Source organism: Anas acuta, chromosome 3 (assembly GCF_963932015.1).
Source record: "Anas acuta chromosome 3, bAnaAcu1.1, whole genome shotgun sequence".
NCBI classification, from domain to species: domain Eukaryota; kingdom Metazoa; phylum Chordata; class Aves; order Anseriformes; family Anatidae; genus Anas; species Anas acuta.
Window position 1 is genome coordinate 33,342,259 of NC_088981.1, and position 24,418 is coordinate 33,366,676.

The window sequence follows — 24,418 nt, forward strand, 5'->3', positions numbered from 1 at the left end:
CCGCCCGCCGCCCTCCGCCGCACCGGGCGCGGGTGCGGGTGCGGGTGCGGGCGCTGCGCTGCGGCGGGGGCCGGGAGCCGCGGGGGGGGCCCGGTGCTCGGCCGGTGCCATGCCGCCCCGCCGCCCCGCCGCCTCCCGGGGGGGCAGCGCCCGGCGGCGGCCGGGATAATGCGGCTGCGGGGCCGCGCCGCCCAGCCCGGAGGCATCGCCAGCGGGGCGCCCCCGCCGCCTCCAGCGCCACCACCATGTCCCCCCCGGCCTCGGCGGCCGCGGCCGGCGAGGGAGGAGGCAGCAGCGCGTCGGGGCCGCCGGAGGAGGCGGAGGGGGGCCGAGAGGAGGTGAGGTGCCCCCCACAACCACCAACCCTAGCCGGCTGCACGGGGCCGGCTGTGCGCGGCGCGCCCGGCGGAGGCTAGCCGCGCCGCGCCCGCACAGGTACGGACCCCCCCGGGCCGGGAGCCCCCCTCCCCTGACGGCCCGGAGACGGGTGGGTGCCTCGGGGACCCCCCCCCGGGACTCGCCGCCGGGCTCCGAGGGGCAGCGCAGCCCTCTGCGGGGTGGTGCGGTGCGGTGCGGTGCGGGGCTCGCTTCCCCCGCCGGAGCCCGCAGGTGGGGAGAGGCGGGCAGGGGGCTGCGAGCCCCCCTCCCCGCCCGCGCCCCCCCCTTTTCCATCGCTCGGGTTGTGCTCGGAGTGCGCTCGGGGGTCGTGGGGGGGCTGGAGATGTGGATGGGGGTCTGGGTGGCGAGCGGCTGGGGATGGGGAATGAAAAGGGGAGATGCCAAAAGGAAAGCGAGGAGGAGGTTGCTGTGCTTGGGAAGGATGCGCCGAGACTCCCCTTTCGCCCCTCGGGTGCGGGGGGATGCCAGGAGGTGGCACAAATGCGGGGTGGCTGCGAGGGAAGCCCTGTGGAGGGACCTGGGGACTGCTCGCAGGCCCAGGCTGGCTCAGGGCAGTCCCCGGGCACGCTGCAGTCCCCCCAGCTGGTGGCTTTCTGGAGCCCAGGCCGCGGGTGCCAGGGGGTAGGGATTGGGGTGCTTTGGGAACAGGGAGCAGCGCGGGGCAGGCAGGGCTGCGAGCCCCCCAAATCGTGCGTCGTAAGGGAAGAGGCAGCAACCACACTGAGAGGAGCCCCCGTGTGCTGTGGGGCCGGTGGTCCTGGAGGGCAAGTAGGCAGTGTGGGGTGGGCAGTGTTGTCCTTGTCCCCCAAGGTGTCCCAGCTCGGTGGGGTGCCCAGGAGCTGGCACACCGCTCGTCCTCTGCTGCTGCTGGGGAGCTGCCGCTAGCAAGTGCTGCATAACCCCGGTGTTCTCTGCCTCCTCGGCTCCGGGAGAACATCCATGCAGACGCGTAGTTGTTCTATATATACAGACTTATATTTAGATGGAAATAATTGTGGGAGAGGAAAACTGGAGTGCAAGGACTGGGAAGCTGTACAAACGCCGTATGCTCCGCTCTGCGGCTCTGCCTCAGCTCCCGTCTCCTGCTGCCGCTCGGCCACCCCCAGACCCCAACAGGGCTCCCAGCAGACCCCGTGAGAGGCTTTTTTAGCACAAGGACGTGCTTGTGCCACGCTGGGACGTGGCCCCTCGCCTCCTGTGCCCCGGCTGCTTGTGTGAATCAGCGCTGGGTCCAAGTGGAGTGGCTCATGAGAGGTGCCAGCGCTGAGCCGGTTTGGATGACACAAGCGCAGCAGGGGCAGTGCCCGGCTGGGTGTCCCTCGCTGAGGGTGTCCCCTGCCTCGCAGGGCTTACGAGAAGATCGTCAGGGCTTTGATTGCTCTGCTGGTGGCTGCCAGCTGGGGTGTCAGTGTAATCGCACCCCCTGGGAGCAGACAGAAGGGCTGGAGTCCGTGACCCGCACGGTTTAGGCTAAGGGCACGCTTCCCTCAGCCAGCTGCTATCACAGACTGGCATGAAGCAGCCTGTGGGGGAGAGGGAAGTGGCATCTCCTGCTCACAGAGATGCCTGGGGACTGCAAAATGGGAACTGAGATCTGTCCTGATTGAAGGTGCCTCAACTCGACACGTCTCAGGTCACCTCGGAGCCCTGTAAGGCTTCGGCAAGTGGCAAGTGGCAAGCCAGCGCGGGCTGGAGACGAGCTGCTTTGCTGTCTGAGCTCCTGCTTCCTTTTGGCATCACATGCATACACCTACACTTAGCAGCGCTGAGCTGAATCTCACTCAGCAACTCATTTCCACTTCGGAGGGGATGAAATGCCAAGGGACTAGCCCCTCAGCCTGGGGACAAGCTTAAAAAACCCCTTGTCCTGCAGCCCCGGGGGGATGCGGCGGAGGGAAGCGGTCCTGTGCCCAGCTGCTGTGTAAAATGGAGCCCTCGGTACCGTCGCAGGCGCGGAGTGCTGGCAGGCTTCCCTGGCTCCTAGATGCTCTGCCTTCCCCTTTCCTCTGCAGTTGGCAGCGCTGCCAGGCTGGGGCCCAGCCAGCTGCTGCTTCTAGGCAGGTGGTTCCCAAACCTGGGCCGTGGGCACGCGGGGGTGAGCCGGGACCCTCCTGACCACGAGTGGCCTTGGGAGTTGTTTTGTTTTGGTTTGTTTTTCTCGGCCCTGTAGAGAGGTGTCTCCGGGACACCTACCCCTGTGTCCCCCGGGCCACCGTGTGAAGTCAGGAGGTCAGCGGGAATCGGAGAGCTCAGGCTGTTTCGGAGAGGAGCTTTGTGCAGCTTGAAGGGCTGCTGGAGTTTGGTCACAGGATCAAAGAGGTGGGGGCAACGAAGGGATTTTTGCCCACGTGCTTGGCCGCCGTGGTCCTGGGCAGGTTTGTCCCCTTGAGGGATGATTTAGAGGTGGATTGCCCAGCTCTCCACAGCAGGAGATGCTCAAAGGGTCTGGGCTCTAGCAGTGACGGGGGCCTGCTCTTCTGCTGCCTCTGCCCTGTGTGTTGTGGACATTTCTACTTCATGGCTGCTCACAAATCATCACCTCCATCCTTTCCTCTCCACCCCAGAGCAGCAGCTGCGGGTGTGGGGCTCCCACCTCCCTTCACCTTGGGGGCAATTTCCGAAGCAAACGCCGCGTGTGAGGCCCAGGAGGGCCTTTCCCAAACGTGCCTTCCACACGCACTCAGAAAACAGCAGCTCCAGGTGAGGCTGTCCAACACCTTCTGTGTGACAATTTGGGCAAGCCTCGTGCCCTATTGCTCCGTCAGACTGCAGCAGGCAGGCGGTGGTGTTTGTGCCACAGCCCGCGCTCCTCCGAGTGGCACCGTTGTGGGACAGAAAGGATTTCCCCGTCCCCTGGTGTGGGCTCCTCCAAGGCTGGGGAAGAGCTCGAGGAGGTGACCTTCTTCGGCTGCTCCTGCGGGGGAAGCCTCGGTGCTGCTTGTTTGCTCCCGAGAGCCCCGTGCAGCCCGGGAGAGGAGCAGGGATGCTGCATTTCCTACCGGGATTAGCCTCTGCAGCTGGCTCCTCCTCCGCCTCTGCTGTGGTTGTGTCCCCTGTTATTGGCACTCGAACGGCTCTCAGAAACCCCACCGGCGCAGCCGATGTCTGCGTGTTTTACCTCAAAAGCCTGGGACGAAACGGGCTGGTAAACAGTTTTACGGCAGGGGTTAGCGTGACCCCGGGGAAGCGCTGCAGTGTCTGAGTGCCGCGTAGCCTCAGGAGGAGACTGGAGCGTGGACTGGAGCCCTGCTAACACAGTTCCTGGAAGCGAGCCGCGGCTGCATCATCCTCCCTGCTGCCGTGCCCCGGCTCCCTGCCTGCAGCGGGCTCTGCCGGGATCCCTGCAGAGCCACCCCACAGAGCCCCCCGTGTCTTCCCCAGCTCTGCCACCAGCTCCTGCCCTCAGCTGGTTGCCACAGAGCAGGGCCTCAGTGCCACCTGAGACCCCCAGAGCGCCGTGCCATCGTTCCCCCCCTGGTGTCACCGTCCCTTTTGACGTGCTGCTCACCCAAGGCCGGCTGCTGGGGGCAGCAGGGAGGGGAATTGTGCTGCCTCTGGGAGAAAAAAACCTCCGCTGGAGGCTTGGGCTGGGTCCAGCCCCGCTCAGCACCGTGGCAGAAATCCCACTGGCATGGGGTGGGCCAGGCTTTGGCATGGAGCAGGGAGGAAAGATTGGCATGTGGGACTCTACGGGACCAAGCCAAGGGGTGGGGGGCTTTTTAAGGAGAGCGAGGGGGACTTTTTAGAGGGAAGAAGAGGCCCAGATCACTTCCTAGGCAAAGGCAGCACGGCCTCTGGTGAGAGAAGGGAGCCCGAGGGCATGGCACATGCAGATGGAGATGGGACACAAAGCTGAAACCCCCTGAGGGACCTTTGTGGCAAGGCTGGGGTTCCCACCTCCTCTCTCTTTGGAGCTTGCTGTGTCGGATGGCGTTTGTGCTGGAGGAAGTCTCATGTATAAAAAAACAAAACACAAATAACCTCTTTGCATGTCCTCCCTTGGGGTTTGGTAATTGACCAAACAAGCACCTGCTGGATCAATACTCGAGACTTCAGGGTGTTGCAGAGCGTGACAAAGGTTTCCTTAAGAGGAGGGTTTCCCAGGTTTTTATGAAACCCCGCGCAGTTTCTGTGGCGAACGCACCGGTGCGGTCCCTCTAAGAAGTCCCGTGGCTGAAGTCCTGCTCCTTGGCCATCACTATAGCCCTGAGAGCAGTTCTTACAGAAAAAGGCACGAGCTTTCACACCCATGCCCCAGGACGTGGGACATGTCCCCCACCAGGGCTGCGGAGGAGGGGGGGTCTCCCTTTGGGGTGGCACTGTGCCACCTGCACCTCGGCTCGCTCCGTTCCCCGTTCAGAGCATCCCGCCTCCTGCTCGCCTTCCTCCCGCTGCTTCATCCCACTGACCTCTCCTCTTGTTTTCTCTCCCCCTCTCCCCGGCCCCCCCCCGGAGCAGCAGCGGCCGGTGAAGCAGTCTCTGAGCAAGTCTCTGTGCCGGGAGTCCCACTGGAAATGCCTGCTGCTGTCGCTGCTGATGTACGGCTGCATGGGGGCCATGACGTGGTGCCACGTCACCAAGGTGACCCGCCTGACCTTCGACAGCGCCTACAAGGGCAAGTCCATGATGTACCACGACAGCCCCTGCTCCAACGGCTACGTCTACATCCCGCTGGCCTTCCTGGTGATGCTCTACGTGGTGTACCTGGTGGAGTGCTGGCACTGCTACACCCGCAACGAGCTGCAGTACAAGGTGGACGTGGAAAGCGTGCACGAGCGAGTGCAGCGGATGCAGCAGGCCACCCCCTGCATCTGGTGGAAGGCCATCAGCTACCACTATGTCCGCAGGACCCGGCAGGTGACCCGCTACCGCAATGGGGACGCCTACACCACCACCCAGGTGTACCATGAGCGGGTCAACACCCACGTGGCGGAGGCCGAGTTTGACTACTCCAACTGCGGGGTGAAGGACATCTCCAAGGACCTCATTGACCTGGAGAGCTACCCGGCCACGCGGCTCCGCTTCACCAAGTGTTTCAGCTTCGCCAACGTGGAGTCGGAGAACTCCTACCTGACCCAGCGGGCCCGCTTCTTCACGGAGAACGAGGGCCTGGATGACTACATGGAGGCCAGGGAGGGCATGCACCTCAAAAACGTGGACTTCAAGGAATACATGGTGGCCTTTTCCGACCCGGACAACCTGCCTTGGTACGTATCCCACTACGTCTTCTGGGTGGCTGCTCTGCTGACCCTCTCCTGGCCCCTGCGGGTGCTAAACGAGTACCGCACCTCCTACGTCCACTACCACGTGGAGAAACTCTTTGGGTTTGACTACGTGGCGGTGACGCCGGCCGAGGAGCGCTCCTTCTGCCGGAGGATGCCCCGCGTCAACACGGTGGACAGCACCGAGCTGGAGTGGCACATCCGATCCAACCAGCAGCTGGTGCCCAGCTACTCGGAAGCCGTCCTGATGGACTTGGTGGGGCTCTCGGGCTGCACCAGCTACTCGGCGTGCCGCTACGGGGGCTACCGGCAGAACTGCGAGCGGTGCCACAGGACTATAAGCAGCTCGTCCATCTTCTCCCGCAGCGCCCTGAGCATCTGCAACGGCAGCCCCCGCATCCCCTTCAGCAGCAGCCGCTTCTCGCTGGGCCGCCTCTACGGCTCGCGGCGCAGCTGCCTGTGGCAGAGCCGGAGCGGGAGCCTGAACGAGCAGAGCTGCCCCACGGAGCAGACCCGCCTCTCCAGCCAGGTCACGGTGGAGGAGGAAGACCCCCCTCCTTACCAGGACGCCCTCTACTTCCCCATCCTCATCGTGCACCGCAACGAAGGCTGCCTGAACCACGACCACCGTCACCTCCACCGCAACGGGTCCTGCGTGGAGACCTCACTGTGAAGGCAGGGGGGGCACTGGGATCTCGTTGCCCATGGCCTGGCCCGAGCCAGCGCAGGATTTGGGGAGAAGAGCGCCAGGGAGGGAGACGGCCCGGGAGGACGAGGCGGGACGGAGCGGTGGCTCTGACCTCCTGGGGGGGTGAGTGATGGATGGTGCTCTCCCTGACGTGGCACAGGACTCCAGACCGACCACCACATGCAAAAAAAAGAAACCCTGAAACCATAATTCAGCAGCATCAAGACCCAAAGAGGGGATTGAAAAGATGGGCCAGTTGCAGGGAGGGGGGTGCTTCGGCTCCCAGCTCCGTCTGCAGGCTGGAAGCAGCGACCACCAGGCGCCCTGTCGCACCTCTCGCCACCCCTGCTCCCACTGGCACCAGAGCCAGAGCCCTGGCAGGGTGCAGGGAGCGACCTTACCTGCCCGTGGGGTGCCCAGGAGCTGATGGGCAGGTCAGAGAGAAGGCTGAGCGCCACGAATCCAGCTTCCCCCTGCCCCAACCGCTCCCCACCTTCCCTGTTTGTTTTTTAGACCGTGCTCCGACTGTTAGGTGCTCTCTTTGCCGGGAACGGCGTCGTCTCTAGAAGACCCCGGGCACAGCTCCCGGGGAAGCTTTGGGATGCCAGCTCTGAGGGTCAGCATCCCAGGGGCGAAGGGCTGTGTGCTCGGGGAGGCAGCGCTGGGGAAGGGATGGAGGTGTGGACATAGTGGGAGAGGAGAGCAACACCGACCTGCCGGCTGGAGGAGGGCTCAGCTGGAAGGAGAGCAGGAGGCCCCTGGTGAGCTGGGGAAGGGGACGGGGCGGGCGCTGGGACAGCATTGTGCTAAGAGCTGGCGTGTCTCTTGGCAGGGGTCCCCAGCCTCGAAGCGGGTCCTAATTGCTTCAGGCAGGCATCAAGGAAGGCGCAGGGAGGTTCAGCTGCAGCTCACCCATTGATAGAAGGCCAGCAGGGTGGTGCATGTCTGCAGGAGGGTGTTGTGCACTAAATCAGGCTGGTTTCTGGCTGCAGGCTGAGCTGCAGACTTCTGGCAGCCTGGTTTTGGCAGAGAGCTCTGAGGGGCGGTGAGGGAGAAAGGCAAAAACACGCCGGAGAGTTGGGAACCCCGGGCTGGGGACGTGGGGAGCACAGCAGGGAGGTGTCCACCACCAGAACAGAGCCTGGGGAGGTGTCAGAGGGGATCCTGCTTAAAACCGGGCAGCTTTTGCTACGGGGGTATTTCCAGAGAGGCATCAGGCTATGAGGAGTGAGGGGAGCTCTGTGCAGCTCCCCGGCTTCTCTGCCTTGCTGTGGTCGGGGCACGCTGGCCTGCACTGAGCTCCGTGCTGTCCCCTGCTAGGAAGGAGCCTTCGTGTCACCGAGCCTGCAGCACAAGGGCATCTGGCTCTTCTTCTCCGTCAGCACATCCCCAGGTCTCTTGTGTCACTGCTCTCAGAAAAGCTGTCTCCTTTTCCATCAGCTCCTTTGGGAGGTGGATGCCAAGGCAGCCAGTGACGTCTCCTGACAGCGCTTCTCAGCCTCACCACGCTTCCCTCATCTGCTGGGGCAGAAGAAATCCAAGAGCAACGTGTCATGGGTCGCACGAGCAAGTCCATTTCTCGAGCTTGGTGTCTCCACATCCGTATTGGAAGGGCAAGACACAGCAAACAGCGAGGCACTGTGTGTAATCCAGCCTCTCCTCCTCCTCCTCCCAACTTGTTGACGAAGGATCTGTTTCTCTAGGCACACCACTGCATTGCTGCACCGACCGGGTCTCGGGGACCACGCCGCCTGGCTTTTGAAAATCATCTCCAGTGGGTTAAGTCTGGAATTGCAGGATCCTTCTCTGCTGCATCTCTGCAGGATGCACAGACAAACAAGGCTGGGCTTGGCTTTGCCCCCAGGGTTGTTCCTTCTGCTGCTCTTTGTGCCTGCATGCCCTGGACAGCGTCTCTTGCCCTCCCGGATTGATTTGTCCTCCTGGGTCTCAAGGGCCGGACTCCAAACAACGGTGATTTGAACAAAAAGTCCCTTAAAATCTCACTGTTATGCTTCTGTCTTGTAATCTACCCTTCCTCTCGCTGCCAGACCTAGATGTTGGCTTAAATAAGAAGGCCCCTGTGGAAACAGGGAAGCACAAGGTCTCCGGTGTGGGTACATCCTCCTCTGCTTTTTGTTCTCGTTGGCACGGATTCAGGCCGGGTAGCAGTGCCCTGCTGGCTGTCCTGGAGTTTCCTTGCTCAGTGATTACATTTGGCTTGCTGGGCGCTTGTGCTTCTCTCTCTGAGGGCCCGACGTAAGCTCAGGCCAGTGCTGAGGATCCTGGTGAGTCTCTCACGAGAATCCCCTCACGAGGTTTCTCCAGGAGCACACAGGCCCAGGCTCCGGAAGGCTCTGATTTTTTCCACCTGCCCTTCACCCCTTGCAGCTTTCCATGGCTGTGGAGTCAGACTCGGCACGGAGCTTGCCAGCGGGTTTTCCTCTCACGCCAGGGCAGGGGCAGTGGGAGCACAGCCAGCTGCTTTGGGCTAGAGAGGACTAATGTGTGAGAGGAGAGGGCTTTTGGGCCGAAAAACGGTGGGTTCATTAGCACAAGGGGAAGGAGTCAGCCTGTGGCCCACCCCAAGCCTTCCAGAATCACACTCCAGGCAAATACTCAGGGTTAGCGCTGGGGAAGCTGCTGTTTGACTTCAAACAAGCACAACCCCTTCTTCCTCTTCCCCCAAAAATGCACACTGGAGACCCACCCCACCTCTCCTTCCAGCCTTTCAGTTCTGGCTTCAGTTCTGTAGGACGCCGCCTTTCCTCTCGCAGGGCAGAGCAGTGCGCTCCTACGCTGCTGCAGCAGCTGCAGGGTCCGTGTCTGTGTGAATACAAAGTTGGGATCGGGATCTGCGTGATCACAGAAACGTGGCGTGGTTTAAGCACAGCATTAATGGGCCGTGGTCATCCTGGTGTAATGCCACTGAAGCCAGTGGTGCCGTGCCAGTGCCAGCATGGCTTAGCAACTCCCCAGGGTGATCGCTCCTTGAAGCCAAACTGATCTGCCGCAGTGGTGCTCTGATGCACAGAGTTCGTGTTGGGGTTGGCCAGCGTGAGTGAATGGTGGATATCTGCTGGCTCTTCAAGCCATGGGTTGAATTGTTCTGCTCTGCTGCCTCCGCCACAGCTGCTCCGCGAAGGGAGATGTTATGCCCGTGGATGCGATCTCAAAAGCAAGCTAAAACGAGCAAATTGACCTCTACCGCACCGGGAGAGCAGCCTTCTTCCACAGCACCGCAGCCACACACGAGGGAAAAGAGGTCCCAAGGTCGGAACTGAACCTGCGAGACCCGTGGCCTCCAGGACTGCTCTTCCTCCTTCCCTCCTCGCTTTCTTTGTCTTACCTGGGGGAGGGACAGCTTCCTCGCGGAGGTGAGCCAGCTCCTCGTCCTGCAGCCCCAAGGCAGGCCCTACAAGCAGGTACATCCTCCACCTATGCAACACTCCCAGGATCTGCTGCGTTTTCAGGAGCCCATGACGACGTGCAGCGCATCCATCCAGCACTGAGAACAAGCACAGCTGCTGCTAAATGGGTTTTATTCCTCCCCTCCTAACGAGGACCGCTTTTGTTGGGGCCTTTCGCTCGTTCGTTTGGGTTTTGTAAACTCCGGACTCCTGGGGAAACGAAGCTTGCAAGAAATCGGTGCCCATCCCGACCCGTCCCCATCCCTCTGAACTTTGGGAATGGGTGGATCAGCTGCTGTGACTGTCCTTTTGTGGGCTTCGTAGAGCAAAGTAACTTCACGCACAGCCACACAAGGGTCTTTCACTCCCCATCAGCGCAAGCTGCTTCTGCAACCGGAGCTACTCGCATTAGCGAGAGGAAAAAAGCCTCGCTAGGCTGCGTGGAGATGACTTAGTGTTTTGCATCCGTCCCATGGTCCCAGTGGCCATTAGCAGCGCTGTCAGCTGCCGTGCTGTGAGTTCGGGCTCTGGATGGCAGCCCACGAAGCGGGCAGGGTGAAGAGGTTTGGAAGATCCAGAGTCTGTACGCGTCTGCAGAGCACACGCAGGGAGAGGCCTTGAGAGCGTTTCGGGTTGCTGCTCCTTGCTTTAGAAATGGAATCGCTGAGGATGGTGTGGGTTTAAGCACCCTGCTCCAGCCAGCTCTGCTAGAAATGTGCAGTGCTCGTGGAAAAGGGGTGCCAGAGGAAGGCTTGGATAGTGCCACAGGGGCTTTGCCGTGGGGTAGGGTGATCAGGAACGGAGGCTGGAGCTTAAAATCCTCCTCTGCACTTAGATAGAGGTCTGGGCTTGGCATCCAAACGTGTATTGATGAGGGGCAGGGCATGCTGTGGGTGCCCACATGCAGTACTGGGGGCTGCTGCCCCACAGAGGAGCTTGTGTTGGTGGCTTTGGTCTGGTACGGCCCCTCTGTTCCCATAGGGAGTGTTTTTTGGGGTGGCAGGGCACTGCTCGTGGCTTGTGGGAGGAAACTCCTGACCTGGATTTTGCAGGAGGATGGCACGAAGTGTCACATTTGCTGCAGTGACTGGCAGGGAGCCGGGATCAGAGCACGGAGCAAGCTGTGTTGGAGATGAAGCCCATCCCCTGCCGGCTGCCTCAAGTGCGAGAGCTGTTGGATCTGCTCCCTGGCCAGCGCGCTGCGGCTCTGCTCGCCCTCCCCAAACCTGGCGTGAAAATGGTCTCTCGTGGCTGTGCGGGACCAGGGGGGGCGCAGAGAGGGTGTATGGGGTCAGCCCTCAGAGGCTGTGCAGGTGGGGTGATTTTAGTGGGAGACGCGAGGCCGGGCAGGGCAGGGCTGTGCTGGAGCAGCGGTGTTTGGGGGCAAGGAGAAGGAGCGGGGCAGCGGGTGAAGAAGGCCTGGGATATATCAGGCTTTCGGGGCAGGCTGTGCGTGCCCCAGGGGACGTGCAGGAGGCATTTCCCAGCCGAGGTGCCCATCCCAAGCCTCGCTGCATCATCAGAGCAGCGCTGCTGCCTCCGAGCCCCGCGCTGACAGCTGGGGCACGTGGCAGCGAGCCGCAACGGCTGATGCAGCCACAAGGTGTAAATGTCACTAATGAACAAATTGCCTCGTGCCTGGGAGAGCCTAATCCATCACGGCTGGGGACAGGGATCTGACAGGGCCGGCTATTTCGGGTGCAGCCTGTGGGGAGGAACCGCTGCACGTCTCAGCTGTCCCCTCTTGCCCAGGGAGGCCGGTGCAGGGCTTGGCTCCGCGCTGCTCCCCCCCCACACCAGCTCCGTGCCACCACAGGAGGGACCAGGGGGGCATTTGGGCTGGCAGAAAGCTGTGCCCAGCCACCTGGAGGGCTTGTGTCGCTGGTCCGGGGGGCAGGGCTGTGGCCAGGAGTGCTTGCTGTGGTGCTTTACAACAGGAAATTTGCTCCCCAGTTCAATCCCATAGTTTGCCCCTACATGAGGTGCCCTCAAGGCGATGCTCCAAGCCAAGCCCCTCTCTCAGGGGACACAGCCGGCTGTACTATGCTGTCTCAGTGCCGTGCACAGCCCCAGGATGGATTTTGGTGTGAACAGACCCAGCCCTGTCGAAGCAGAGGGACGCCGAGCGCAGCACCGATCCCCCGCACCCCCTCCTGCTCCTCCACCCCCAGCTGGTGCCCGAAATCAGCCCGCCGTCCCGCTGACACCATATGCCAGCGCGACACCTCGCAAATCGCTGCCTCTGCGGCTGCGAGCAGAAGCCGAGAGGCTGGGGGAGCTCCTGCCCCCCTGCACGAAGCACGGCTCGCCATCTGCCGCAGCCAGCAGCCAGCCCGCGGCACCCGCCGCTGCGTGCGCGCGGTGGAAGCCCCCGTGTCGCTCCCCCCCTTTTTTTCCTTTTTTCTCCCCGTCCTCCCCCCGTCGGTCTGGCACAGACCCACGCACACCCCACGGGCGACCCGCTGGAGAAGCTGCTGGTGGGTGCTGTCAGCTGCTGGGCTTTGATTTTCAGCGGTGCTTGGAATGGTTTGAAGCCTTGCAGAGCTGTGTGTTGGCCAGGGGTCTCACGGGAGGGGAGACAGGGAGTCTCCAGGCCCCAGGAGGGGGGCCTGTGCTTGGATGGGGGTTAGAAGGTGTTGGCAATCCTGGCTGTGCGCATCGAGAGGAGCTGGGAGGATCCTGGAAAGCAATTCAGCATTATTTCCAGCGATAAATTTTCCATGAGCCCTTTCCTTTCCGCCCTGCTCCTCACCGGCTGTGCTGGCTGCTTACTCCTCGGCGTGCTGGAGGGATCCCACCGCTGCCCTCCTGGCACCAGCCCTGTGCCTGGAGCTATGCACAGGCTTTCCCCGGACCAGGACAGCCCCATTAAGCCCCCCCCATTACTGCTGGAGCTGCTCCTTCTTCAGCCTGAACCTGACCTGGGTCTTTTCTGCTGTTTCTGAACACGAGTCCTCATCTCATTCAGGTGTGTCATTCAGTGGAAATATTTTGTAAATGCAAACAAACAAAAAAAAAGAAACAAAATCTTTTCAATACCTCGCTCTCGAGGGTGGGAAACAAGGCGTTGGAGATGCCCGGGAGGGAAGGGCTCGCAGTGGCTGCCACTGGCTGCGTTTTCTTGCAGACGTAGCCCCTGGGAGCATCCACGAGTGGTTTGGAAGGGGGCTACCTGCAAGGCTTTGGGGTGACCCACACGGGCACCCCTCATGTGGCCGCTGCTGCCAGTGACAGCCCCGTGCCCGACCCTTTCTGATCCATCCGGTGGGTGTCCGTGTCCGTCAGGCAGAGCAAGGCAGGAGCGGGTAGGTGGCGAACAAATTCTCTGGTGAGCACTGGGAACAGTTTTTACTTTTCAGCTATGTCAGTACGATCTAGCTCTCTCCGTCTCTCTATATATGTACAAACAGTATATCACAATGTTGCCTTTTTTGTTGGAAATATCAAAGTACAAAGATTGTAAACCAAATCGGTGTAATAAAAGTTTCAGATGATTCACGGAGGCGGCTGTCAGCGGCGGGTCTGTGGGCACGGGTCGCGGTCAGAGCCGGAGCCCCCGCGCTGCTCCGAGGGCAGGGGCTGTCAGGGGGGAAAGGCAGCCATAAGGGGAGTGTTTTTCCCAAAAATGCAAATAAAACCAAGCCTCTGAAGGACAGGCTGACTTCCCAAGGAGCACTACAGCACTGCTGATCCTAGCACTAAAGCGCTGTGAGCGGATGCTGTTCTGCAGCAAATTAAGGATGACAAACAGCACCCCATGACAAGGCTTTGGACAAAGCGGGATATTTAGGACCACAGGAGGCTGAGCAGGTGAGTGTCTTTGCTACTGTCAGGTACCGGTGACATTTCAGAGGCTGCCCCTTTTCCTGTCACAGCAGAAGACCCTGCAGCCCCGGGCAGCGGCTGTAACCTTGGTGTCCACCACGCGACCTTTCCTCCCAGCTCCAGGCAATGCTGCCTGTTCGGGGGGAGCAGGATTTTTCTGCATGGACACGCAGTGGATGCTGTGACCCCTGGGGGACAGCAGGAATGGGTGGGCAGCTGGGGAAGCAGCCCCAGAGCCCTCCCCTGGGGGTTGAGGGGCTGGATTGCCGACCCCAGGTGCTCTACTGGGAGCCCTCCACTTGTGCAAGGGGAGGTTTGTCAGCCCAGATCCTATGTGGGGAGCAAAACTGGTACCTGGGGAGCTTTCTGCAGCATCCTGGTCAGAGGGGCTCGGCTGGTGGCTGCGGCTGAGGTGCCAGGCGGGCGGCGTGCCTGTTGGCCCACAGAATCTGCCCGATGAGGAACTCGTTCTCCTGGCCCACCTCTGCCAGGCGGAGGTCGAACTCGGTCAGGGTCTTGTTGCCCGCCAGCCCTTCCAGCAGCTGCTTGCCACCGTCCTGCAGCGGGTAGAGGAAAGGAGCCCAAAAGTGAGTGAGGCTTCACCCAAGCCTGAAACCTTGCTCCCAAGAGAAGGACGGGGCCGGAGCGTAACCTTCTGCAGCGCTCAGCGCTCTGACACGTGCTAATGGCTCCCTCTGGGTATCGTGTCACGAGTCCTCAAGCTCAGGCTGCTTAATGGCACGGACGCAGAGGATAACCTGCCAGGAGTCTGCTCTAGCAGCTCACCTGGTGCATTGCCTTCCCTTGCCTGAAATATGGTCATTAGGGATGCAACCATTTGGCTTTTTCTTCCCACAGCTCTTCTCTTTCCCATACCCAACGCACTTCCCAAGCCCATCGCCTCCATGCAGGCAGCCCCCTCTCCCCAGCACCCTGCCCGTTAGACCTCTTGCTAAAAAGGACAAAATGTGAGAAGGGAGAGGAACCTCTCTTTAAAGGGGTACAGAGGATTTGATGCATCCCTAGCGAAGACCTCCGTGTTCCCATATGTAAAACAAAGACGAAAACAGCAGCCCGCTTCTTGGGGTGCTACAGAGCTTCACAAACGGGTACCAGGAGAGCTCATCAGATGGAAAATGCCAGGCACAAAGATTATTATTTACTAAGCAAAAATCCTGCTATCCTTTCCAACGCTTGTCCCCTTCTATCGTTACACTCAGATGGTTATCCATGTCCAGAACCATAAAAATGAGGGCTCACAAAAGGTTTTCTGCCATCAAATCCTTTTAAAACCGTTGTCAAACATATTGATGCCAATATTCCTGCCAGCAGGGACAGCTGGTCTTGCTGTCTCTTTATTGTGACAGCGAGAAAAATTGAGGCAGCACAGAAAGTTTAAAAGCCAGCATGATTGCATTTAGCTGTCTAGTTTCAGATTTCTAAAGCTCCTTTTTTTAATCAGCAGAAGAGAAGTGGTCGGCTTTGTGGGCATGCTGCACACTGCAGCTCTGAGGGATGCGCTAAGATTTGTGGATGCTCCTCTGCCTAGAAAACGCGCGCCTGTGGCTCAGGAGCCACAAAGAAGCATCCAGACGTGACACTTTTGACCTGCCACACCGCACCAGAGCTGCGGGGGGAATTACAGGAGCTGAACAGCAGAGCCAATTTTCTAACTACGTCCTCCTGACGGACAGGAGAGATTCTGGGAAGGGCGAAAACTGCCTGTGTGCCGCTGCGTGACAGATGGCACAGCAGATCTGAGGTACAGAGGATATGAATAAGGCCCTCATCTTATGCCACCTATCATTTTTATCTACTCCCACGTGGGTAAAGTGGCTGTGATTCCCGCAGGCACACTCCCTGGATTTCAGTCTCCTGTGGGGAAAATCCCTCTCTGCCCAGAAGCCTGGGAGCCGGCGCCTGCCTGAGAGCCCCATGAGAAGAGCTGGGCGTGAGTGAGATAAATGTGTGTGTCCCTACAGAAGACGTTCTCCTTTTTGCTGTCTGCTGTAGTTCCTTCACTGCTTGCAACTGATTGTTATCCCAGCAAGACTGAAATGTGAGGGATGCCTCTGCCCCGTGGCTTTGAGGCAGACCAGGCTCAGCATCTCCTTCACAACCGAACCACGCACTCACAGGATGCCTGAGGTGGGACGGGACCTCTGGAGGCCACCTGCTCCAACCCCCTGCTCAAGCAGGGACACCGAGGGCAGGTTGGGACTGCGTCCCAGCATCAAACCTCACAACCACGTCCAGCTGCAGGGAGCAGGGCTTTCTCTTACCGGCCCGATGTGGTTGCACGACAAGTTGATGGACGTCAGGGTGGCGTTCTGAGCAAGGACCTGGGACAGCAGCACAGCACTGGGCTCCGACAGCATGTTGCTTCCCAGGTGGATGGACTTCAGGGTGGCGTTGGCCAGCAGGGCACGGCCCATCGCCTCCCCGCCCTCATCCCCCAGGTAGTTGAGGCGCAGGTTCAGGGAGGTCAGGGTGCAGTTCTGGGCCAGCGCCTGGGCCAGGGCCTGAGCCCCCGCCTGATGGATCTTGTTGTTACACAGATCCAGGGTTTCTAGCTGGCTGCGGTTGATCAGCTTGCCCACAGCTTGTGCCCCCGTGTCCCCGATGAGGTTGTGGGACAGGTTCAGCTCCACCAGGGAGGGGTGATCCAGCAAGCTGCGGACCAGCAGCTTGGTCTTGTCGTCATCCACGTTGCTGCGCGTCAGCTTGAAAACCTGTGGGGTAAAGGACAGGGACGCTGAAACAGGCGCTTTGGATGGAGCTTTGCACGAGTCCTCAAGCCTGTGGCTCACCAGAGACGAGATTCATCTCCCTTTGCTTTAGATGCATTTAGCTAGTGGGGCAAAGTAGCTATTTTTCATTGTGGAGAGGGCAGGGCATGACACTGAGTTCCCCTGCCTGCCCCAGGGTTCACCTCTTGGAAACTTCCATTCCTCTCCTCTGACTCTGTGGGATCTCTAACATATAGGGCAAGTTAATCTCTCTTTGCTCAGGCAGACAGGAACCTGCAACGGGAAGGGTGCTGCCAGCAGGGAAAACTGAGCCTAGGTTTCTCCCCCTCCTCCCCCTCCAAAGGCAATCTGAAGATCGAGCTGAGGAAGAAAGATTGATTTTGGGATGCATTACCTTCAATTTGTGGCACTTCTTCACGGCACCAGCCAGGTTGCAGCAGTCCTGGTAGGTGAACTTGAAGAGGTTCCACTCGAAGTTCATGCCGCAGTCCTTCACGCCGTAAGTAAGATGAAGCTCTTCAAGGTAAGGGAGAGCAGTAACGAGGGCTCCCAGGTCATAGTGATGTACGGGGACCTCACCAAGCCCCAAATCACTCCCTGAATCAGAGATGTCATCCGCCTCCTCCTCTGGATCCACCTTCAGCGGCGGCAGGAACTGGTCAACCTCCAGTTTCCGCACGTAGTCTTTGCAGAGCGGGATGAGCTCCAGAACCTGGTTGGGGTCCGTGGTGTTGGGGACGAAACTTTTCAGGATGTTCTCCAGGTGGCGTTCGAAGAACATCCGTTTCCAGCTGTCCCCGTAGCCGGAGATGTCACACACCTGCCAGCGCTCGGTGCAGCACCGCTTCCAGTAGTCCTCGTCACTCACTAGGTTGGCAGTGACCGCGAGCGGAAGGCCAGTGGGGAGCCTGTCCAGCACCTTCCTTTGGTGCTCAGGCAGGAGGCGGTCTAAAATAGGGTTTTCTGGAGGGAAAGGAGAGAGGAGAAGTTGGTCTGGGCTGTAGGAAGTGGGGCTTGCCCTCTGGTTCTGCCCGGCCCCCCAGCGGCTGATACTGGCTCCCTTCTCACTTGCCATCAGCTGGTGCGGGGAGCTAAGCTGGCAGAAAATGACTCATTTTTGTGTAGGATTTCTTACTTTTATAACAAAGCACCAACGTAATTGGGTTTACCCTCATAATATTTGGGATCTGCACCAGAACCTTGGCTCCCGGTTTAAATTTGGGTTTAATGCGGTTGATATTCAGAGCAGGACTGCTGCTGCCAACAGAGCTGCGCCAGGCTTACAGTGACGGAAGAGCTCGGCTTGCCAGTTGCTGAACTTACTCCCTTTGGTTCCTAAACATATTAAAGGACAATATTTGAGAACTGAGTTACCTGCATGCTTTGCATGCAAGTCCTCATGCCTTTTTATCTGAGGTCAGGTGTCTGTCTTACCCGTGCACCTATCTGCACATGGGGAATCAGATTTTGAGGCACAAAGTGGGGTTAATCTTATATTTTCTCTGTCTCTGTGGCATTCCCTCCCTAAGGACACCCAGAGTCCTGCCACAGGCTCCTCCTGGGGTCTCTTCTCCATGTCCCACAGCTGGCACTGCAGGACTCTGCAGAGTCCCACAGCACAACCAGAGGTGGGACAGAAGCAGGATAGCTTCCCTCTGGGTCACATTTGGCATCAGTTTGATCAGGCTGGTAGGACCATGAGGTCTCTGAGCTCAGCCCTGAGGCACCACACCATTTTACAGCCCCCGTGTGGGCGCATCCTTGGGCTTTGCTGCGGCCCCGCTGAGTGACGGCTAGGCCCTTTCTCTCCCATTCCCAGATGAGATGTGCTTTTTATATTTTACTATGCTTCACCCGTCCACCTGCTTCAAAAGCACATTCCCTGCCTGAGGGTGTAGCTTGTCACATCGCCACCAAGAGCTGTGGAGGAAGCCTGAAGCCGTGAGCACCACCACGTGTGTTCAGAGGCTCCTGGCAGCAGGGCCCCTTTCTGCGTCCCTCGTACAGCACTCCATCCCCGTGCTGGGAACCAGGCCTGTGTGTGACTCACGAGAAGGGACCAGAGTGTGAAAATACATACTTAACAACTAAATATTTTGTCTGACTATCTGCCTTGGGGGATATTTCCCCCACTGCTCCTTTGGGCTGGGTGCCACACCATGCCTTTCAGCTGCCTCTGTGCCTTGCAGGCCCTCTGCTCCCACACACCCCGGGGAGAAGCTCTCCGTCCCGCTTACGGGTGAAATTGTGGACGATGTGCTGGAGGCAGAGCTCGGTGAGCTGGGGGACGGCGGCGAGGGACCACTCGGGGTCCTCGATGATGCGGTGTATGCAGTAGGAGTCGGCGGTCAGCCTGCTCTGGGAGCGCCGCAGCGAGGGAACGGGCCTGCTCCTGCCAGCAGCCTGCTGCATCCCGCTCACCGCCCACGGCTCCGTCACGGGAGGCACGAGGGAAATTGCTCGGGGTCAGGAGAACCACGTTTTCCAGCTGGGCTGCCTGGAAAAGAAAAAGGCAACCTTGGAAAGAGACCGGCTGTAAGGGTGTCCAGCTCACACAGCTCTTCTGTCATGCAGTTTCCCCCACCCTTCTTCTGCTTCCTCTGCTCACACCGGAGGCACTGCAGCAAAGCAACCATTATTTACCCTTATCTTCATCCACTGCCTTGCACAAAGAGGTCTCCAAACACTACATGTAATAAAAGATAACAGGGTGGTGTTCATTCAGTGTGCCGTTGAAGAGGATGGACAGGAATTGAGAGCTCCCTGTCTTTTCCAATAAAATAAATAGGCGAAGCTGGCAGGAGCTGGGCTTAAAACAAAGGGGAAAGGTGGTTCTTCATGCTGCCTACGGTTAAGCTGTGGAACTCCTTGCTGCGGGTGCTGACAGCCGGTGGAGGCTCCAGGACAAGTTCAGGGAAGAGAAACCCTTCGGAAATGATTCAGTGCCCAGAAACCACACCTGTCAGAGTCTGAAAATGGTCGGAGGTGGGAGAGTGCAGGTGGAAACAAACACATGCACTTGCATCTGTTTCCCACTCCTCTGAGGGAACCCGCTGCTGTCAGAGAGGGATACTGGGCCAGATCACCCCCCAGTTCGATCCACTGTGCCTGCCTGCCCTCATGGCTCTTCACAGGCAGATGCTTACTATAAGTGCATTCATTTTTTTCTGCTTTGCTCAATTATTCTCCAGCTGAACTCTTTCCAAACATCCATTAACTGATGAGGCGGGTCAGACCTGTGCAGACCCACATGGAGCAGATACGAGCTAAGAGAACCAGCCTGGAGCAGAAGGCAGGATGCCCATCCCTATTAGCTCTGCAGAGCTTTCCCAGACCAAATGTTCCCATTTGCTGCTTCCCACCCCAACCTCAGTTCCAGTGCCTCAGTCAGCATAAGTCCCTCATTCTCTGAAAGCCCTGTACGGCTTTGTGAGCTTGCCTGCCTCTGCTCCTTCCCCCTCCAAAAGAGACATGAGGAAGGGCCTGCAAAAGGAACCTACAAAAGGGGAAGAGAGGAGATCTGTGAAATGCCAAGAGCTAAAGGTCAGAAACAAAATGATCCACGATGTACTGCAGCAAAAGTGTCAGCAAATGCTTCTTCCAATGTGCTTGTAGCAGATCCTGGATGAGAAGAACCATTTTGGGATGAGAGTCAGGAGACGGGGTGAGGGAGAGAGCAGCAGCAGGGAATCCTCCAATGCAAAGCAGGAGGACACAGGTGCCAAGGGGAGCTGCATTTCCTGGCAGGCACTGCTGCAAAGATGGCAAAAGCAAAGGCTGTAGAAGAAAAAGAGGCCTGGTCTGAAGAAGGGTGGGTGTGGGAGGAGAAGGAACGGGCCACGTGCAAATGAGAGAGCTGGGAGTCCTTCCTCTGACCTCCTTGGCCCAGCTGAAAACCCAGCTCGTGGTGCTTGTTGGGTTTCAGCAGACAAGCACAGCACAGCCAATGCTGGCAGAGGAGATGTGACCGGGAAAAAGGCTTTCTCCTTGCTCAGCCCTTCATCCCATTCAAAAAGCATCTGTGTCACTCTGGCCCCCAGGCCACTCAGAGCTAACTGGGGCTTCTGATGGCTTTTCTGACCGTGGCTGCGTCCCCTCGCCTGGGCTGCAGGAGGCTCATCGAGCCCGTCCTCATAGCTGGGGTGCTGAGCATGTATTTAAACAGCAAACCAACATTTCGCTGGCACCTCCTGTGATCTGGAGATGGGACATCTGCTCAGACCTAAATTTCTCTGCTCGTTAGATTCACCCCAAAGCCCAGAGCCTGATCGGGAGTCGTGTGGGAAGCGGTGACCTCCAGCTGGTGCCTCGTACCAGCTCTCACAGCATTGCTGCAGCAAACGCTGGCTGTCCTGCAGAGGAGGCATCAGCCGGGGGTCCTGGTGCTGGTGCCGGCTGCTGGTGCCACCAGCGCTGCTCCCTGCCCTGAGGCTGATGCTAAGGACCCATTAGGGCAGCGTATTGCACACTGCCTCTCTGCAGTGGGCCTTAAGTAAAGGAAAAAAAAAAAAAAAGGATGCCAGACGAGGAATCTATTTAGCTTCACACATAATGAAATTTGTCTGTAAGGGGATATCAGGCAGAATTAGGCCAGCTGGCCACTTGGGAACATGGCTCATGATGTCGCCACCGCCCTCCAGCTGGTGCTGAGGGCCAACACCGTGGTCCTGCACGGCCAGACCCCTGCCCCCTGAGGGGCTGCAGCTGCAGGAAAAGCTCTTTAGGGTCTGAGCATCACTCCCGCACCCCCTGCGGCTGTCTCTGACAGCCCCCGAGCCCCTCACCTGCCAGCGAGGCGGCCGCTGTTGCCCGGTCACCGATGTGTATCCGGGGCACACGGCTCCGGGGCGGGACTTGGGCACCCGGGTAACCCAAACACATCACCCTCCAGCGTCTCTGGGTGTCACCCGTGGGGATCCCAGCCACAATCACGTGTGGAGTCCCCCCGGGGAGGCTCCTGCAGCACTGGGGGGCTCACGGTGCTGCTGGCACGGCCGGGTGCTACAGCCACACTGCACAAAGGGATGTAAACGTGCGTCTCATTTTCCCCCTTCCTCAGACCCAGGCGTTTTGGTATTCGCCAGTAGCTTTCCAGGCTGAAAGGCGACTTCTGCTCTTTCAAAATGCTGACGTGCTCGGCAGCGGGGACATCGCAGCGCCTGCCCTGTGGGAGCACGCATGGCGCTGTTGCCAGCCCTCCTGATATCCCTGCAAGTCCCCAGACAGCTGGCATTTTTGGGGAGCCGCACCGCCTCTCAGTTAAAATATACCCCCTGGTTGTGAAGACGAGGTTACAAATGTGATCTGGGAAGGATTAAAAAATGAAGATTTTGAGGCCTACTTCGTGACTTTCGGTGATGTGCAGCTCGACTCCAGCAGCAGTGTAGGAGTGGCCTGATGCTGTCTCTCCAGCTCCGGAGAAGAGTGTGAGGCAGCCTGGGATTCAGGCTGGTGTTTAATCAGAGGGGATGCCAGAGCCCTTCCCAAAAGCTGGCCCCACACTAGCTGTTTTATTTCTGGAAGCACTTTAAGATCTTGCATTTCAAAAAAAAAAAAAATATCATGGAGATGACGTGGCCCAAGTATTGCAGTCATTTGTGGAGCTGGGTGCAAGCAGGTGTTGAATCTGATGAAAATAAGCAGTGGTACCTTCAAAATGGCCAGGTTAACACGTTTATTTCCAAGCACACAGACATCAGCATGTGCTTCCAGCAGCGTTTGCAGCGGTAGGTGCTTCAGATGCCAGCTCAAATGCAGCTGGCTAAGTGTGGAGGGCAAAACACCCCTCCCATTCCCATTCCCATTCCCATTCCCCTTCACATCTGGGCTCACAGCCATTCCCGAGTGCCTGCGGCTCAGCAAGATGAGGACCCCAAGGAGTGGGGAGAAGCTCCCGAGCCCCTTCTCCAGGCCCCCCTCCTGTTGCCTTCTGCTAGAGAGCACTGCTTGAAAGCAGCCAGCACCTGCCAGCAGCGGCAAAAGGCTCAGGAGGAGGAAACAGCCCCTGCAAAGCCAGTGCTGAAGGGACAGGGAGCATCCCACACGCTGCCTCTCCTCCCAAAGCCTTCCGCTCTCCCCAGGTCCCAGCAGGAGCCGTGCAGCTGCTGGCAGCTATTAATAGAGGTGTTGTTGATCGTGGGTTGTGTCTCCTACCGCTCCCTGGGATGAGCACTAATTACCCTTCGTTAGCTTGGGTTTGGTTCCAGCTCCTGCCTTCCAGCCCCCTGCCCAGGCAGTGCAGGGGCCAGCGCAGCGGGGAGCAGTGCCTGGCTCTCGGGGCATCCCGCGGCCTCGTCCCTGGGTGCCGAGGGCAGCGAGGAGTTTTTCTTGGCTTGGCCTTTCAGACGTGCCCCAGGAGCCAAGCAGGTGGTGAGGCGAACATCAGCACCGAAGCCTGAGGATGCTGGCGGGTGGGATGCTCCCTGCTTAAAATTAATGGAAGAAAGAAGGTGGGGAATGAATTAGAAGCAGCAGATCTGGTCTGCTCTTGTAGTTGGTGTCCCCACAACCACCCAGATCTGTCAGAAACAGCATCCTTCCTCTGTGGCTGGCTTAAGGCCACCCCAGCATGCGGCTTGATTTGGGATCCGCGCTCAGGGCCCCAGCGGCTGCCGCTTGCAGCCCCCTCTCTCATTTCCTCTCACCGAGATCTCTCCAGCACCAGGCCAGAAGATTCAGGCCCCTCTGCCGACTCCCACTCAGCCCCTGGCATCGCATCCCAGTGCCAGATGGCAAAGCAGCTCTGGCAGGAGCCATGCCAGGCTCCCCTCCCTCCCTCGCCACCCTTGGAGCTACAGAAAAAGGCTGAGGGACCAGCAGAGCTCTTCCAGCGGGCACAGACTTTGGGCTGCCCTGCTTTCCCCCGCCGTGGTGGGCTCCCCTGTGGCTCCCAGCTGCCATCACCCCCCCCTCTAGTGATGGGTGCCACAGCCCCAGTCCCTCGTCACCTCCTTTTGTCCACCTCTGCCTGCCTGACACCGCAGGGGCTTCCCTCAGCATCTAGGGACAGCTTGGGCGGGCTCCTGGTGGGCAATCTGAGGGCTTCAACCAAAGCAAGGGGGAAAAATAGAGCCCAAAAGAGCAACGCAGCCGGGCTGAGGCAGGAAACGTCAGTGGTGCCTCTGTCAACGCCGCAGCCGAGGCAGGCAGGCAGGCAGGCGGCTCCTTAATTATTGATAGTGCTTATAAATAAATGCTGGGACGGGGAAGGGAAGGTTATGGCAGAGCCCGCGAGCTGCTCCCAGGTGGGGGAGGGAACCCGAGAGCTGGGTTGTTTTAAAGGTCAGGCTGTTTTGCATCTCCTTCCCCCTTTTCTGTGTAACACTCAGTGATATTGGAGTCGAGGGCTCGTCTTCCTTGGGTGTCTTCCCCGTGCACCTGCCGAAATCGGCTGGCAGACAGTGAGGGAAGGGAGCGGGGAGGGAACGCCGCCTGCAATGTGGGGCGAACGAGGAGACAACAAAATTAGTAGAGCAGCAAATCCCAACCCGAGTGTAAATAATTCACCATGTGAAAAGAAGGTCTACGGAGCCTACGATTTTATCCTCCTCTTCCTGGAGCTCCAGCCTGCGCCACCTCTGATGCAAAGGAAGAGGGGAGGGTGTGAAACAAGGCTGGGCAAGGAGCAGGGGATGCCAGGACCTCGGTCAGGGATGAGGGCAGAAACCCTGTGCCCGTGCAAGCCTCTCCTTGCTGCTCCCAGTGAGTGGCACAGAAACACCGGCTGCAATTCCAAGTGTTAGAGCTGGCTGCAGAGCATGGCGCAGGAGGGACGTGGTGGAGGCAGTTCATAGGAGGTGACCCCATCTCCGATCCAGCGTGACACGGGTCCTCGGCTTCTGCTGGCCTCTCTCTGCAGCCCAGGCGACCCAGAGCAAAGCTGCTGCAGCAAAGCAGGCCAGGAGAGATGAGCAAGGGCTTCCAGCTCCCCTGCTGCCAACGCCAGATAGCTGCCTGGGGTTGGGGCTGGCAAGCCCTGGCATTGCAGGGGCCTTAGGGGGCCATCTGGACTTAGAGCGCCGTTGCCAACTCGATAGCACCTGCTCATGGCTAAAACCACCTTGCTTCTTAATTAGTTTCCCGCTTCCCACTGGCCTGTGTGTGCCTGCAGCCTTTGGTGTTTGGAGC

The 24,418-nt window shown here is 59.1% G+C and overlaps 2 protein-coding genes across 3 annotated transcripts; one reads left to right on the forward strand and one right to left on the reverse strand.

Annotated features, from left to right (window-relative positions):
• The first annotated feature begins 6 nt into the window (after positions 1-6).
• On the forward strand, positions 7-13,214 carry TMEM151B (transmembrane protein 151B). The gene is made up of 2 exons (XM_068676560.1): positions 7-338; positions 4,858-13,214. Exons 1-2 carry the CDS (start codon positions 246-248, stop codon positions 6,292-6,294), a joined length of 1,530 nt encoding a protein of 509 aa, XP_068532661.1. The 5' UTR covers positions 7-245; the 3' UTR covers positions 6,295-13,214.
• TCTE1 (t-complex-associated-testis-expressed 1) lies at positions 13,160-23,296 on the reverse strand. Of its 2 annotated transcripts, XM_068676563.1 has the most exons (6): positions 21,076-23,296; positions 18,529-18,788; positions 16,686-17,254; positions 15,824-16,273; positions 13,896-14,098; positions 13,160-13,295 (listed from the first exon to the last, which is right to left on the reverse strand). In XM_068676563.1, exons 2-5 carry the CDS (start codon positions 18,701-18,703, stop codon positions 13,922-13,924), a joined length of 1,371 nt encoding a protein of 456 aa, XP_068532664.1. In that variant the 5' UTR covers positions 18,704-18,788; positions 21,076-23,296; the 3' UTR covers positions 13,160-13,295; positions 13,896-13,921. The 2 variants fall into 2 exon arrangements, with proteins under 2 accessions (XP_068532664.1, XP_068532663.1); XM_068676562.1 differs by having other exon boundaries at positions 13,205-14,098.
• Between the last annotated feature and the right edge of the window lie 1,122 nt (positions 23,297-24,418).